Source organism: Anabrus simplex, chromosome 14, assembly GCF_040414725.1.
Source record: "Anabrus simplex isolate iqAnaSimp1 chromosome 14, ASM4041472v1, whole genome shotgun sequence".
In the NCBI taxonomy this organism is placed as follows: Eukaryota; Metazoa; Arthropoda; class Insecta; order Orthoptera; family Tettigoniidae; genus Anabrus; species Anabrus simplex.
Genome location: NC_090278.1, coordinates 51,376,306 through 51,393,392, shown reverse-complemented (window position 1 = coordinate 51,393,392; position 17,087 = coordinate 51,376,306). Strand labels below are relative to the sequence as shown.

General features: G+C 39.7%; 1 protein-coding gene across 5 annotated transcripts in view; it reads right to left on the bottom strand.

The window, feature by feature from the left end:
• Cad96Cb (protocadherin Fat 4-like Cad96Ca) overlaps positions 1-17,087 on the bottom strand; it is a 328,400-nt gene that overhangs the window by 55,087 nt on the left and 256,226 nt on the right. For all 5 annotated transcript variants that reach the window (XM_067158408.2, XM_068230420.1, XM_067158409.2 and 2 more), the window contains 3 exons: positions 14,331-14,424; positions 9,124-9,233; positions 237-413 (listed from right to left, as the gene is read on the bottom strand). In XM_067158408.2, the coding sequence (XP_067014509.2) occupies positions 237-413; positions 9,124-9,233; positions 14,331-14,424 (381 nt within the window). The remainder of the gene's footprint in view (positions 1-236; positions 414-9,123; positions 9,234-14,330; positions 14,425-17,087) is intronic.

Genomic DNA, 17,087 nt, shown 5'->3' with positions numbered 1-17,087 from the left:
TGCCAAAGTCAGTTGAAAATAAGAAAAGTGGGGAAATGATTAATGTTCTAAAAAATAATTTAATTAACCGGACAATTTTTATTTTACAAAATGTTAAGGGTACACGCTGTCCACCCTCTCTCTCCTCATGATACGCCCCTGTCAAGCAATGATGGGAAGTTCTATATTGAAAAAGGAAGTATCCTTTGTCTTAGTGGCAACCCTATACTTAGGGAAGTTATAAAATAAAAATTTACCTTATCTCTTGGTCTGTTGGTCACCACCGTCAGCAGAACACTCTGTAAAGGCAGGTTCTCCAAGGCAGACACAGTGTAAGTCGACTGCAGGAACTGGAGCTCCGCTAATGGCGCTCCCTGCCGACTGATTGTCAGTGTAGCCAGCGCATACCGGTCTCTGTTGTCGTACTGGGTGGCCTAACATAATTAAAAGAACATTCTCATATTTTGTTATCTCTCCTGCAGCTATTTCGGACTGTGAAAGTGGAAGATCTACAATGGACCCAATCTTTAGCATGAGGAATTAAAATAAAAGAATTGGGAATATAGAAAGGATCTGGTCACGACATTCATAGATCTTAATAAGAAATTTAAATGAAGGTTCACCTATTCAATACCATTTAATACGATGTCAAATCACTTGACCGGTTTCGACCCCATTATTGGTCATATTCAGCCATCGACTAAAATTTACTATATATAGTGCAAATACAATCATATTAACACTTTAAAAATATTATGTACATATTATAAATTATTTTATAAAAGAAGCAAAAAAATCCTCAGTCCTTCTCTTCCTGAAACATTCCTGCTTTTGCAGGTCATTCAGAGAGCCTCTTCCAATGTTCTCTTCCCCCACCCACAGTCTATCATTCATCACTATCTCCCATTGCAATCCTATCCGATTTAAGTCATCCTCCACCTGATCCCTCCATCTTGTTCATGGTCTTCCAATTGGACTTCTTCCAGATTCTGTCCATTCCAAAGCTCTTCTTGGTAATCTTTCTTGACCCATTCTTTTGATGTAGCTGAAAAATTTTAGCCTATTTCCCTCCATAGTTTCTTTTAGGGGATTGATCTGTAATGTGTTTCGTATTATTTCACTTATCTTGTCCCTCCTCGTTTTACCGAAGATCCCTCGCAGAAAGCACATCTCTGTCGCTTGTAATCTACTCAGATATTTCTTTTTTTGTCCAACATTTGATCCATAGGTCAATATTGGCAAATAATATATTTTTAAATCATGATTTTTTGCTTTGGTAGGTAAGTTACGATTTCTAATTCTGACTAATACACAGTAATAAAATTTTGAGCAATTTCCTATCCTCTCCAAAATTTCTTTAGTGATTTTTTCTTTCTCAGTTAGTTTACTTCTTAGGCATTTAAAAGCATCTACCTCTTTAAGAATTTTTCTCACCAGGCGAGTTGGCCGTGAGGTTAGGAGCGTGCAGCTGTGAGCTTGCATCCGGGAGATAGTGGGTTCGAACCCCACTGTTGGCAGCCATGAAGATGGTTTTCCGTGGTTTCCCATTTTCACACCAGGCAAATGCTAGGGCTGTACCTTAATTAAGGCCACAGCTGCTTCCTTCCCATTCCTAGGCCTTTCCTATCCCATCATCGCCATAAGACCTAGCTGTGTCGGTGCGACGTAAAACAAATAGCAAAAAAAAAAAAAATTCTATTATGCCCAACATCCTTCATTTTTCTGTTTTCTCTACTGATTTTCATTAAGTCACTTTTCCGTCAAACTTATTTCTATCCCTGCTTCTCCAACTGCCCTCAATTACAATTTTGACTCAAGTCCTTCTGATTTTTCAAACTCCCTTCTATCATATTATTCAATCATACCATCTTAAGTGTCTCATTGTGTGTATTCTTGTTTAAAGACTGCTGTTTTGCATTTGACACAACTCTCACTCAGCAAGACAGACTTTTACCAACTAAGCACACAAAGTGGTTATTTTAATTTTCAACACCAGCAGAACAGCTCAGCTCCACTTTTAATACAGTATTTTAATTGTACATGTACAGAGGTTACTTATTAGCACTGTTCAGTTTAGATTAATAGCAATACATGGTGTAAGAAGTTTGATGATTATGGAATGAAACTGAACCCGTCAAAAACAGTAGCATTGTAAATCAGCAGACATAATACAGAATGTAACATAAAACTACAGGGCCACCAAGTTGAAGTAGTACACCAGTTCCGATATTTAGGAAGCGTAATGACTAGTAATAATAGAGCTGAGATAGAAATAAAAAGCAGAGTAATCAAAGACTTTTACAGTATCATTAGACACCTACTATGGGATGAAGGGGTCCCACAAAGAACAAAATGATCCTGTACAAGTCATATTTCATTCCCATCCTTACATATCCTCTGGAAACCTGCACGCTAACACTAAAGGACTGTAGCAGGATTCAAGCCTGTGAAATGAAATTTCGTAGATCTGCCCTCCAAAAGACTCTCCTTTATCATATAAAAAATGATGAGATCCGATCTAACCTAGGTCTAAATGAATCGATGGAGAAAAGACTTAGGTCATCTAGACTAAAATGGTTTGGGCATGTTAAATGAACGAATAGCACAAGGTTACCATGTGCTTATTTGGGAAGGAGAAAAACAGGTAGAAGACCAGTTGGAAGATCAAGAAGATGTTGGATGGACCAACTGAGGGAAGACATGGAGAGAAAAGGATGGAACTGGGAATCTGTCATGGACAATAAAATCTTTCTGAATGGGCAATTTTGGAAGACGCTCGTTTTCAGACACCCTACCCAGCTCGCTATAAGAGCAGCAAACCGACAACAATGATGATGATGATGATGACCACCAATGGCAATGTCACACATGACAAAATTCAACTAGAGAACTTTAAATTCACTAATTATAATATTATAGACAGATATTTTGCCTGCAACTTAAGGTCGGGAAGACTGAGTACTTAGAGTGTGGGGTACGAAGTAATGGGTCAATTAACATTGACGGCATTGAAATTCTGAAAACATCACAACTTAAATATCTGGGATCACTTATCCAATCAGACTGTGACATGCTCCCAGATGTTCGAAGCAGAATCAACGCTGCCTGGATGAAATGGTGCCAGGTCACAGGAGTCCTTTTTGATTGGAGGGTGCGAATGTATCTGAAATCCAAATCTATACAACCATCATTAGACCAATGACACTATATAGAACTGAGTGTTGGTCAGTTACAAGGAGACACGATCAACAGCTGCATGTCATGGAGATGAAGATGCTCCGCTGGCCAATGCGACTCTCTAGACAGGATCACATCAGAAATGAGAATGTTCGGATGGCATTTGGTGTGACCCCAACATCTGAGAAAATCGTTTGCGATTGTATGGCCACGTGCTATACAGAAACGGCTCTTCAGTTGCGAGAAGGGCATTACACTTAAGTCCTGAGAGCAGCAGACCATGAGGGAGACCAAAGAAGCACTGGCTCGACACTCTGCGGGAGGACATGCATGTGGTGAAAATGCACAAGACCGCATCAAGAAGAAAAGAAAGTATACAACAGCAGAGCCTGCAATTAAGTGGGATAAATGCTAAGAAAAACAAGATTATTATTTTGTCTCTTTTGTAAGATAATCCCTAATACGTACATAATATTTTTAAAGTGTTCATTTGATCACATTTGCAGTATATATTGTCAATTTTAGTCCATGGCTGAATATGATCCATAATGGGGTCGAAACCAGTCAACTGATTTGACATCACATCAGATGGTATTGAATAAGTTGACCTCTATTTTAATTTCTTATTAATGTAAAAATGAAAATCCAAAGCCTGTTTCCAGTCATTTGATCGGGCCAGGAATGGAATGAAGGAAGCCCCCATCTAGCGGCAAGGACAGAAATTGTGCCAGGAGCCGAAGTCTGTCGCACTCCTCTGGGGCTATGATTAATGAATGACAGATGAAATGAAATGTTGGAGAGTGATGCTGGAATGAAATACAACAGGGAAAACCAGTGCCTGGAGAAAAACCTATACCACTTCCGCTTTATCCAGTACAAATCTCTCAAGTAGTGACCAGGATTTGAACCATGGAACCCAATGGTAACAGGCTGTGTGTTGCCGTCTGAACAACATAGGCTAATATTAATGTAAATGTTTGTCAGTATGAGTCACGGAGTTGACATCGTGTGATTCATATATCCCACAAGAATATACAATAGTGTTTCCATGGTGAAGGTTTGGGAAACCATGGTCAGAAAGAAACTAGTACACAAACTGTAGAAACGATGCAAGCAACATACGGACTCTGGTTGGAAAGACAGAATGGTTTAGAAATCAAACTGGACTATGACAGGGGAGTGTGCAGTCACCTTTTTGTTTCTAATGGTTACAGACAAAATTGTAAAAGAGACAAAGGAAGCATATGGGAATAGGGAGATGAAGTTATAATTATTTGCAGAAACTTACTTGCTTTACTTTCCGAATCAAGGAGACACATCAAATTCTTCCTGTCCAGAACTCTGCAGTTCTTATCTCTCAGTCTGCAGCAAGCATAAGATCTTCCTGGGTACAGAAGTCCTTCATCTCTTGACATATGAGTAGGTGTAGTGGAATCTGGTTATCTCCAGAGTCACATCTTTGATCTTCCGCATAACTCCATTTCACAAGATTTCTACGGCACTTGGAAATGCCTGTTCTCATCCGGTTTAATGACCTCCAAGTGATATAGGAAAAATGGCTTCCACTACTCAGTTCTTCTTTAGGAGTAAACCCCTCTGGCAGTACTTGTTTCTAGAGTGATATAAGTTGAATTTCTGGTTTGGATCTTAGACGAGATGTGGTCACTTCGTGGTTATACATTGCATGTCTGGGATCTGACTCAATCTTCTCTCTTTCTCAGCTGCCACCTCATGTCTAATAGCTGGAGGCAGAGTAGTAGTGAAAGGGTAGATGATCTGCATTGGAGTAGGTCTTAAACACCCAGTGACAATATGGGTGGACTCGTTGAGAACTGTATCCACTAGCTTGGTATGGGCAGATGCTCCCCACACTTTGTGCAGCAAAGCAGTCCCAAAGCAGGTGAATGCAGAACATGAGGGTTCGCTCCCCATGTTGAACCAGTCAACTTCCACATTATACTATTCCGTGAGCTGATCTTGCATTTCAGCTCTCTACAATGTTTCTTGAAGCTCAGAGAATGATCAAGCTTGATTCCAAAATACAGAGGCGTATCACAGTTCTCAAGTCTCGCTCCTTTCCAAACAACATTCAGCTATTGTTGGGCCTCTCTGTTGTGAAGATGAAATGCACAGACTTGTGTCTTTCCTGGATAAGGAAAGACACAAGTGAAGCAAGTACCGTATAATCTAGTACCACCTGCACTGTTTTTTTTTTTTTTTTTTTTTTTTTCAAAAATATTGCTTCAAAAATTAGGTGCGGGTCTTATTTAAAATTTTGGGAAATTATCTTTCTGAATGCGCATAAATCGGGCATCGCCGCCGGCGCAGCTTGGCAACAATGCTCTCCCGCTCTCAGTATACGCTACTTCCGTGCTTGACGTCACATTAATTCTTTGTGATCTTTTACTGCGAGTGAGAAAGTGAAAGTAGTTCAGGAAGCCGAAATTACTGGAAATCGTGCCGCCGGTAGGAAATAGGATGTTGACGAGTAGTGTATTCGTGATTGGAGAAAGAAGAAAAATGTGCTATTAACATGTAGCGGTGATCATAGAGCTTTTCGTGGACTAAGTGTACAGTTTCCAGAAATTGAAAAAATAACTTTATAAATATGTGACAGAAAGGTGGGAAGTGGGATATGGTGTGTCAACCGAAATGTGTCAGCTAAAGGCATTAGAGATCGCAGAGGAACTTTCATTGGAAGTGTTTAAGGCAAGCCGAGGTTGGGTTAGTCATTTTTATAAAAGAAATGGGTTGAGCATACGAAGGCTTACCTCAATTTCACAGCGTCTTCCTGGTGCCTACGATGAGAAGTTACTTGTTTCAGCGTCACATAATTCGGTTGTGGAAGGAAAATGCATACTTGCTTTCCCAAATTGGCAATGCAGATCAGACGCCAGTCTACTCTGAAATGCCAGTGGACAGGACTGTGAATGTTAAGGGTGCGAAACGTGATACCATTAGAATAGGTGGTAATGAAAAACAACGGTGTATGGTAATGTTGTGTATTCTCACCGGCGGAACCAAATTGCCACCGTACATTGTTCTCAAGCAAAAGACGCTTTCTAAAAATCTACCCACTGGTGTTATCAGATCTCAGAACTCCGGCTGGATGGACAGTTCTCTTGTGGAAGACTGCATAAAGTGGGTCTGGCAACATCGCCCTGGTGCATTATTGGGACAAAAGAGCTTGCTTGTTCTCGACAGTTACCGCGGCCACACAACAGACGCTCTGAAGGAACATATCAAGAATGGGAAAACCAACCTAGAAGTTATTCTAGGCGGGAGGATGTCTATGTTACAGCCGCTGGATGTCTGCGTGAACTGTCCATTTAAAGCAGCCTTGAAACAGCTCTATTCAGAATGGATGGCGGCTGATAATCACACACTGATGCCAACTGGTCGCATTCAGCGCCTGGAAGTTCATCTTGCTGTGTTCGTAGATTTTGACGGCATGGAATCATATCCCTGGAGTCCTCAAATGGAAGAGCTTCAGGAAATGTAACATTTCTAATGCTATGGATGGCAGCGATGGCATTTTGTGGGAAGGTGATGATTAAAGTTCCAAAGTTGGTACTGATGATGATGAATGAACTCGTTGGATATCATTCTGGAAATGTTTGTTTACTTTTATTTGTATTTTCTAATCATTTCATGTGTGTTAGTAAGGACTGTAAATAATTTTGACTTCACTTTTTTTTTTTTTAAATTTTGTTGTTTCAAAATAAGGGTGCGGGTCTTATTCAGTGGCGGGTGGTATTCGAGATTACACAGTATTTGCAGATGTTATTGTGGTCTGACATATGTGGCAGAAACTTGGGTAATGAAGCAGAGAGCCGTGACTAGGATACAGGCAAGTGAAATGAAATTTCGGAGAAGCAGAAATGAGATGGTTAGAGATAGTGAAAGAAGAGCCACTACAGAGGCATCAAGTCTTAGATGGTATGGACACATGAAGAGAATGACAGAGGAAAGGATACCCAAGAGGTTGCACGAAATGGAGATAAACAGGAAACGACCGAGAGAATGGTGGATAAAAGGAGTGGAAGGGAGTGTACAGAAGAGGAGAGGACTGGGCAAGAGTGATGAGGGAGAAGTGGTGGTAAGACAAAAAGAGGTCGAGATGCTTATTTTCCAAGCAGACCTGCTCAACAGCTGGGAACTGCAGACGATTGTGGTCTGGGGAACAAACAGCAAAGAAATACAAGAACAACTTTATGCAGTGAATGAGAAACGTGACAAGTATGGTACGAAGATCAGTGCAGAGGAAAGAAAGACCAGGGAAAGGCATTGCAAAAACTGATGGTCAAAGCCTTGAAATTGTTGACAGTTTCAAAGACGTATGGAGTGAATTAACATATGGAGATTAGCAAGAGGATGCAGCAGGAAATGCATCCTACCAGAATGTAAGAAACCTTGACTGGAATAAGAGATAATGTACAAAAGTTATCATGCACCCATATTGACTTATGCGGGCGAAACTTTGACAATGACAAGTTATGCAAGTGTGTAATGGACTAGTATAACTTGGAAACAATTCTCTAAACCCATGGGTAAATAGTGAAAATATCTAGCTTGATTAGTAGGTGGTGTCATTATTATTGTTATTATGACTTGTGAGGTGTGGCTATATACACTGGTATTTTGATTTATGAAGATGTTTACATCTATTATTATCAATCATCATCATCATCATCATCATCATCATCATCTATGAGGTTATGTACGGACTTTATTTGGTATAAATCATGGTTGTATCATTTAATATTTGTGTGTTGTATGATCTGTCTTGTGTAACAAAACATGTGAGGTTATGTCACGATACTTCTGCTGTATGTTAATTAACATGACTTTATTTAATGTAATAACACATAATTAATAGTATATAATATATTATTACCTGTAAATGCGAGGTATAAATCCAATGTAATCTTTTGCAATAAAAGGTAAGAGTCTAGAATAATGCACCTTTGTCCTGACATCACTCGAGCTTTACAGAATGTTCTATTTATTTGTATATAGGTTACTGGAGACTCTAGAAGATACGAGGAAGCATGTTGTGTCATACTTTTCTGGAAACCTGGCCAGGCAAGGTATATAAAGGACAGTCTTGTGTTGTTTAGTCGAGTTGTTAGTGAGAGTCATTAGTCGAGTTAAGTATGCAAACTCATGTGATCTTGTCAAGTGTTCCGTACTTGGCTACATGCTAATGTGGCAGTCGATTGAGTTCAAGATGGTGGTTCATCTGATGTGCAACTATTAATGTGTATGTAATTTGTAAATAAAACAGTTTACACAACTGACAGCATCTCGTGTGTGCGTCTTTGTGAATAAGATACAAGTAGGGAGGAAAGTAGAGATACCAAAAAAGCACGATAGGAAAAGGAAAGACTGAAAGAGAAAGATGTCAGAAAGATTGGAGTGGAAAACCTAAATGAGAGAACTGACAGGAATAAGCTAAGATGGTTTGAAAATGTAAAGAGGATGGAGGAGAAAATAATACCAAAACAGATTAAGAAGATGAAGTTCAAGGGAAAGACAGCAAGAGGGACATTAGAATAAGGTGGATTGGTTCAATAAAGAGGAGAAAACTGGACTAGGACAAAATGATGGAAGGCAAGTAGTGGAAGGAGAGAGGAAAGTGGAGAAATGCTATAAATGCCCCGACCCAACAGGAGCAGGATGAAGATAGGTTTTATACAATTCCTTTGGGGGTTGCTATTTTGTTTCCTGCTGGCAGGCCCATGTCATTACTGATCAGGTTTTTGATTACTGGTGTTTTAAGGGGTGTATTAACTAGGTCCTCAGCCCTCCAGAAGAATATACAGAGATCTGTAAGCAGTCCACTGTGAGGCCCAAGAAAATATAAAATTAATATTAAAAATTCCAAATTTTCATATAACCCCAACTTTTTAAATAAAATAGTATCTTGTGGTCCTCAAGTTTTAAACTGTAGGTTAGTGATCTTACCGTGATGACCAGGGTGACTGGCTGCAGCAGATCGTCATCTGGAACAGTCCTCTTGATTATCACTCTGCCAGTACTGCGATCAATCTCGAAGTAGCGGTTATCAACATTTCCTGCAACATTGCATCAGGCACACTGGTCACTAAGGAGCAAGAGGGAAGGTCCAAAACTAGCAGCCTCTTATAAGAACTGAAGGAGGTGGAAGAGTTTTGAGCTGTATACTATACCTACCCAGTGTTCTTTTGGCTGAAGATGGCCATTAAGTGGCTGAAACTAATCCCAATACTGTTATTCCCATCACAAGAAGACCAAACCAATTGTTCTCAATAAAGGTATAATGCAGGGTTCTCTTATCGCCAGCGCTTTACAACATTGCAACTGACCACATTTTAGAAGAACTTTCATCAACATAGTTCCAGGAAGAACATGGATATTGTATAATGCCGGGCCTTCCTAACGTAACTATTCTAGGCTTCGCTGATGATACGTTGATTGTAGCAAAAAACGAGACTTCAGCTAGAAAGATCACCGAAATGGCTATCAAGAGATTCGAAGAAATTGGCCTAACGATCAATGTCAACAAATCTAAATCCATTTCCATAGTAAAAGGACGTCCTAACTACAAATCTCTAACATTGGATGGTTACAATGAAATTGCATCTATAACTCCTGCAGAGACAATCCGCTACCTTGGAGTAAACTATCACAGTGCTACCATATTTGATGCTAAATTAACGATGGAAAAACTTAAGACTAAACTAGACGCATTAGCATCAACTCCACTATTGCAACCACACCAGAAATTTAATGTGCTATCAACCTACATATGCCCATCTTTGATCTACAAATTCCACACTACACCTTTACATCGTATACCTGCAAGTTTCCTAATTGATACTGACAAACTTATCAAAAGCACTTTGAAAGAAGTTCTTCAACTTCCAATAGATACACTAGACAGCATGTTATGCTCCGACAAAAAGTATAAAGGACTCGGTCTTTTCAAGTGTGGTTGGGAGGCTTATCTACAGCACATAAATGCATGCCAAGTTCTCCATCGATCCAACAATATACACATCAATCATACCAGAGACCTCCATACAGAAACAAAGAAGTGCTTCGAAAAACTTGGCCTACTCCTGAATACTGAACGCGAATCAGTCAAAGTCTCGCTCCTGCGACAACAACTCCATGAGAAAGAATTCGATGCCTGGTGTGCCTTACCACAAAAAGGTAAGGGTGTTATACTGTATAAGGAATACACTCCAGCAAATCAGTGGGTAAGAAAGCCCGAAGGTTTAACCAGCAGCGACTGGAGAAATGCCATAAAACTGACAGCAAATGTAGTTCCAGTTCGTGCATTACCTGGCAGGTCCCAAGACAATAACCACTGTCGGCGTTGCCACAGTGAGATTGAAACACTTGGTCACGTCTTGGGTTCCTGTCCATTTAGTGACGCCCTGAGGAATTCACGACATCATCGAATAAGATCTATGATTGCTGAAGCCCTGAGAGAAAAGCACTATACAGTGCATGAGGAGGTACATGGATTGTCTCAGACAGGGTCAAGCCGGCAGATTGACATGATAGCTATATCACCGGGCTCAAGTAAAGGGTTCATTATAGACCCCACAATTAGAACCGAAGCATCATCCACTCAACCACATGATGTACACAAGGAGAAATGTGATATATATGAACCCACAATTCCATACTATGCCGAGAAATATCATCTGGACTCCATAGATGTGTTAGGATTGATGATAGGAGCAAGAGGCACCATTACTCACACATTCCACAACTTTTGCAAGAAATTTAATTTGCATAACCAATTCATTAAGGACATTGGGTTAGCAGCCCTGAAAGGATCGTTAGCAATAGTAAAAAATCATTTATACTCCTAGCTATATCTTTGTCCTATGAGGAATTTATCATTGATTTCATAACTATTGACTGATACAATTTTTATTATTTAGGCTTTACTGTAGTATACCTATTTATAGACACATTTTAAACGGCCCTTGCAATTACTAATCAAAATTTTTATGTAAGCTTTGTCTTTTTGGCAGCCTCCGAATGGAGGAAGCAGAAATAAATGCATTTCTAAATAAAATATTTACTTGATGTATTGTACTGAAAAGGTGGACCCTCTTGACGATTTATTTCTTACAACCAGTGTTCTGTCAAAGAGGGTGTACAGATGTGATTTGGGGACTGGGCGATTGTCTTTTTCTCTGTACTTACAACACACCACCACTTCCTGAGCATCTTTATCCTAGATGACTGGAAACTCGCAATGCAGCATAGATATCTTGAAGTTTGATCAATGATTTAACAATTATTGGTGAATATTTCCACAAATGGAGATAGAAGTCTCAACGTATCACCTAAACAACAAGCTGGCCATACAGAGCTCATGGTCTACTTTGAAGGAAGGGTACTAAGACATAACAAAATCCCGAAATATCTAGGGGTCACACTTGATAAAACGCTAAATTGCAAACAACATCTATTAAGGACAGCTGACAAAATCAAAACTCGAAATAACATTCCAGAAACTCTGTGGCACATCATGGGGATCCTCTGCATTGACACTCCTTACTTCAGCTCTGCAGAACCCTGTTTGGATGAATAGTACTCGCACAAGACTTGTTGCAACACAGCTCAACCATACAATGCATCTTATCACTGGTACAATCACACCTACACCCACACACTAACTCCTTCCATGAAGCGGAAAAGCGCACTTGTACGGGAATACAAAAAACTACAGAAATATTCTCACCTCATTGTTCACACAGACATCCCAAGCATCAATAAAAGAAGGCTTCGCTCTCCTCACCCACCACTGAAAACTGCAAGGATGTTAGCTGACAACGGGTTTAATATTAATAACTGCTGGAGACAGACATGGCAGATTAACATTAGGACCATCTCTTTCTGACCATGTATATCATCCAAGCCACCTGACTTTGAATTGCCATGCAAGATCTGGTCAGTTCTTAACCGAGAAAGAACGAACACGGGCAGGTATGCCCATTTCGTGTATAAGTAGAAGAAAATAACTTCTCCAAGTTGTGAGTGTGGCGCTGAAAAAGCAGACTGTTCAATTGTGCAGCGACATCTCCACAGAGCCAATTGACTACAAGAATTGCAGGAGGAAAACTTATTCTCGGATATGAGTAGTGGCCAACTACGATTGTAAATATTAACTTTTTAATGATGTAGCCATACACTAAACAGATAAAACCACCAGAGAAATGTTTCATACTGATTATATCCCTCAGCATAGGAACAGCATCAAGAAAGGATATCCAAACATAAAACTGAACCAAATCTGTACAAGCACTGATTTCAGAATAATTGGGTAATGGCCAAGAAGGAGAAGAAGAAGAAAGTATCTAGACAACAAAAGGCTCTTCGTTAAAGACCATTATGCTTTCCAGCGTTCATTCTGTAAGCCTCTGAACTAACTATGTGCCTCCACATTCCTCTATTGTGAAACCTGTCTTAAAAATCACCCCTTTTAACCTTTTCAATCCTATGCCAGAGTTAACTCAGCTGTCAACAAGTCTCCTGCTGTCCTAAACATGAGTTAACTGATTTCAAGCATTGCGCTCTTCTCCACTTCCGAGTTCAGTCTGACGCTGTAGTTATGTTATCCATCGCATGCTCTGTTCAGATGACAAACGATTCATAAATTGCCTTACCGGATTTTGAAAATAATTACCGTAGAAGTCCGCTATAGTGAGTACGGCATATAACGAGAACCCCGTTTTTATCATCATTTTTGTTTACACCTCAAAATTCCTACATTAAAATGTGTATTATGCTTCAGTAACAGCAAGAGGCCTATGACAGACGAGCAATCGAGCACGCACGTTTTTTTCCGTTACCAATATTTATGCACCCAGCCATTGTATTACATGCAATCGATAGTCTTTGGTATCATTTCATCGCTATGTCCACCAGCGATCTCTTGCTGACATTCGATGGCGATGTCAGAGTCTATTAGTAATACCCGTTAACTGCTCTTCAGTAAAGTAAAATGGTGATGAAGGAGAACATGTTTTCATAATAAATGCAAATATAAATAACATGTCCGATAACAGTTAACTCATGAAAAATAAAGGCTGAAATGAACGATCGCTTAATTTTAATGCTAAATACTGCAATTAAGTAAGAACGGGATACACCTCAAGATATGGCAGAGTGCATCATTGATATCAGAGATTAGTTTGTATTTTCTCACATTTGGTGACATTTCGGAAAGGTTGTCATGTAAATTAACAGCGAAAATGTTCGACATACCTAAGAGTAAAAACACTACAATCGTATTTGACGGAGGTTAAAACCTAAAACACAACATCATTTTTATGTATAAACATTTTTATTGATCGACTTATAGCAATATGATATACAGTATATGATTTTATTTACTTCACTATCAGCCTATGTTGCGTTTTATGTTTTAACCTCCGTCAATACGATTGTAGTGTTTTTACTCTTAGAACATTGTTGGAAGTTTTCACACTAGTTTTAAGGCTATTATTGATTGTCTATAATGTAAACGTCAGATCTTAGGGAACTATATACATTAAGGTCACTAGGTTCGGGGCCCTGACCAAACTTTAGGCTAAGTTTTATTTTGGCTGAGGATGCTTACGACAATTAAGCGAAACATGTCCCAACTTATAAGACCAGTTGTAATGTTAGTATCCTAAGTATAAGGACTGATAAGTATTGGAAAGGTGGTGTGTATTATTGTTCTTATTTTAATGTTTATAGTGGTACTACTCGCAAGTAAAGGCGACCTATGGTGTTCCCCGCATGATGGTATTAATCACAAATAGTTTCATGGTTTTAATACAATCATCCACAGTCACCTCTTTTAGTCACCTTTTAAGACAGGCAGGGGACACCACATGTGTATTCTTTGTCTGCGCCCCCCGCCCCTCCCCCCAAAGGGGGTTACATTTGTTTTGTCTGGAAAAGTTTGGCTGGCAGTGTATGTATAGTTTATTTAATCTTCTGATGTTTAAATCATTCATAAATCATAGCTTGATAGATCTGTAGTGCTTTGTGAACTCTACTTAAAGGTTTAGTTTCAACATTGTGTAGCAGTCACTAATAGTTTCAGTTAATGACAATTCCATGGCAACAGATAATTTTCCTCCTTGTAAAGGAAAAAGGAGGGAAGAAATACTCACGTAGCGGATCCAGGGAGTAGTAGATGGGAGCATTGATCCCGACGTCCTGATCATAAGCAGATATCTCCCGAGGACGTACCCTCAGCTGTGTGCCCTAAAAAAAAGGAAGAACAGAAAAACAGAATAAGCTATTTTATTGACATTTCCTATCCAGAAAATAAAATTTATTCAGCATGCCTTGGGATTGTACTACACGTAAGTTACTGGACGCGACATAGTAAACTAAAATCTAATTCAAGTACAAAACAGAAGCTTATTTCATAGCTCAGAAAATGAAACCATCGGTTCTCTTCACTTTGTACATAAGTTTTCATGGTCTCAAAATGCCTTTTTTAATTTGACATCCAAAGTCAGGGTTTGAAAAATTCTACTTTCAATATAGTAGCTTTCTAGGTTAGGTTTACCTCCTTTTGTATAATTTACACAGTCAAACTTTGAGCCGATGACCTTAGATGTTAGGCCCCTTTAAACAACAAGCATTTTCATCATCATCATCATCATCATAGTCAAACTTGGCCTACTGTGCCCTCCTTGTCCTCTTGTGCTTGAAAAAGCAGAGCCAACCCAATGGAGAACTCCTAGATATGTACCTCCCCTTTTAGTTTGGAAACTATACTTTGATGTCAATTTGCATCCGAGGATGTCCCTGAAGATGGATGAAATGTGTGTTATAATTTATATGACTGTACATTCCATTTAAATTAAGTGACTATCAAACTGGTATTGAAAAGGTGGACCAAATAGATTTCTTAAATAGTGTAGTATTGAATTGTTGTCAGTACAGATTTTTAGTAAGAAATTCATTAGTTCTACATGCAACAGTGGTTCGATATTAACAATACAGCAACTGACTAGAGAAACGACACAAAATAGGAAAAATTACTCCATAATGGTTGTCATCCTTTTGAGAAAAAATGGCAACAGAAAAAGAAGACTTTTGTGCCCAACTTTGCTAAATGAAAAAACATATTCAAGCCTAGAAGGGTAGTCTATAATAATAATAGAAGAAAGTGAACTGCAAGAGTTTTATTTTTAACTCTTCTTCGATGGTAGAGTTTTCTTCTCCGCTGCCAGGCGCAATAGCACTGGTTCATTCCTTGAAAGCTGGTCTGGTCTATAGCCTGTAATGGAGAGTGCTCAATCGAAGGTTGAAGCTCTGGACTATTCATTTTCAAACCACCTTTCATTACAGCAGCACATATCAGTGTCTAAAAAGCATTTAAAATAAGAATCAGCTCATTGGGCAAGTGTTGAATTTCATATAGCAGTTGAGGCTTTCATGGCTGACAAATCATGTCTGTATTTTCTAGGCCAAATGCAGTCTTTGGTGAAACGTCAGTACCATCATCTGCTCCTGGACCACAAGCCTGGAAAATACAGATATGATTTATGAGAGTTGAATTTATTTGCAAATTTCCTGGTGAAGTGAAGGTTTATTAGATGTATCCTCATACATTGGAGGAACTAAGAAAAACATTACAAATGAGATCGGAAACATTACAAAAGCTTCTGTGACTCAGGTGGCAGTATGTCGGCTTCTCACCGCTGGGTTCTGTGGTTGAAATCCTGGTTACTCCTTGCATGACTTCTGCTGGACGAAGCAGAGATGGGACAGTGTTTTTTTTGTTTTTTGTTTGTTTTGTTTTACAAGTTGCTTTACGTCACACTCACGGAGATAGAATTTATGGCGACGGGTGATTATTGTTTTAAGAGGAAGTACAACTAGGCAACCATCCTCAGAGATGAAAGAGGAAGGGATCCAACACTTTGAAAAATGAAGGTATCGGCCAAAGGAAGACTAGCCTCCCTAGGCCTGGAATGCTCCAATACCGTTGGGGTCAGAAAATAACTAGAGTAGACCAAGGGAGGTCGGACAGGATAGATGAAAGTGAAGAACCTGGCGCAAGTAAGGAGGCAATGTCAGGACACAGCTGCTGCCATCCTATACTCAAAAGTTCTGAGCCCCTGGGGCTCCTTATAGTCACCTCCTACAACAGTCAGAGGTTATCGCAGGTGTTATACTACTGCCTACAACCATAGGGGAAAATGGGAAACCATGAGAGAAAGTATTCAGGGCTGCCAGCATTGGAGTTTGAATTGATTAACTCCTGAACGCAAGCTCACAGCCGCTCGCCTCTAACCACACGGCCAACTCTCTCTGGGCACGCCTGTTTTCCCTGTCATCTTCCATTCCAGCAACACTTTCCACTATCATTTAATTTCATCTGCCAGTCATCAATCATTGCCCCAGAGGAGTGTGACAAGCTTCAGCAGGCAGCACAGTTCCTATCCTCACTGCTAGATGGGGGCTTTATTCATTCCATTTGATTCCTGATCCAGGTGTAACTGGCAACAGGCTGTGGAAACATTACAGTGGAAGAGTTCATTCGCATCAGGCAGGTGAGTTTTCCAGGTACAATGCCTGCATCACCCAGGAAGAAAGACACTTCCAGCATCTTTGTTTTTTTCTTCTTCAGTGTTTGTTCCTCCTGCTGGCGAAGTCCACTACATGGATTCATTGTCTCCGTTTAGTTCTATCCTGAGTCATGTCAGCGCGGAGATTGATACCCTTCGGATCTTTGCGAGGAGTATCGGCCCATCACTGTTTTGGTCATCCTTTTGGTCTCCTACTGACGACTTCTAACATGTAACCCATCTTCACGACAGTGTCAGCGTCTACCCTTACTACATGTCCAAACCATCATAGACGACTCTCGCGTATTTTTTCTTGAATTGGTGCAACACTAAAGCTCACCC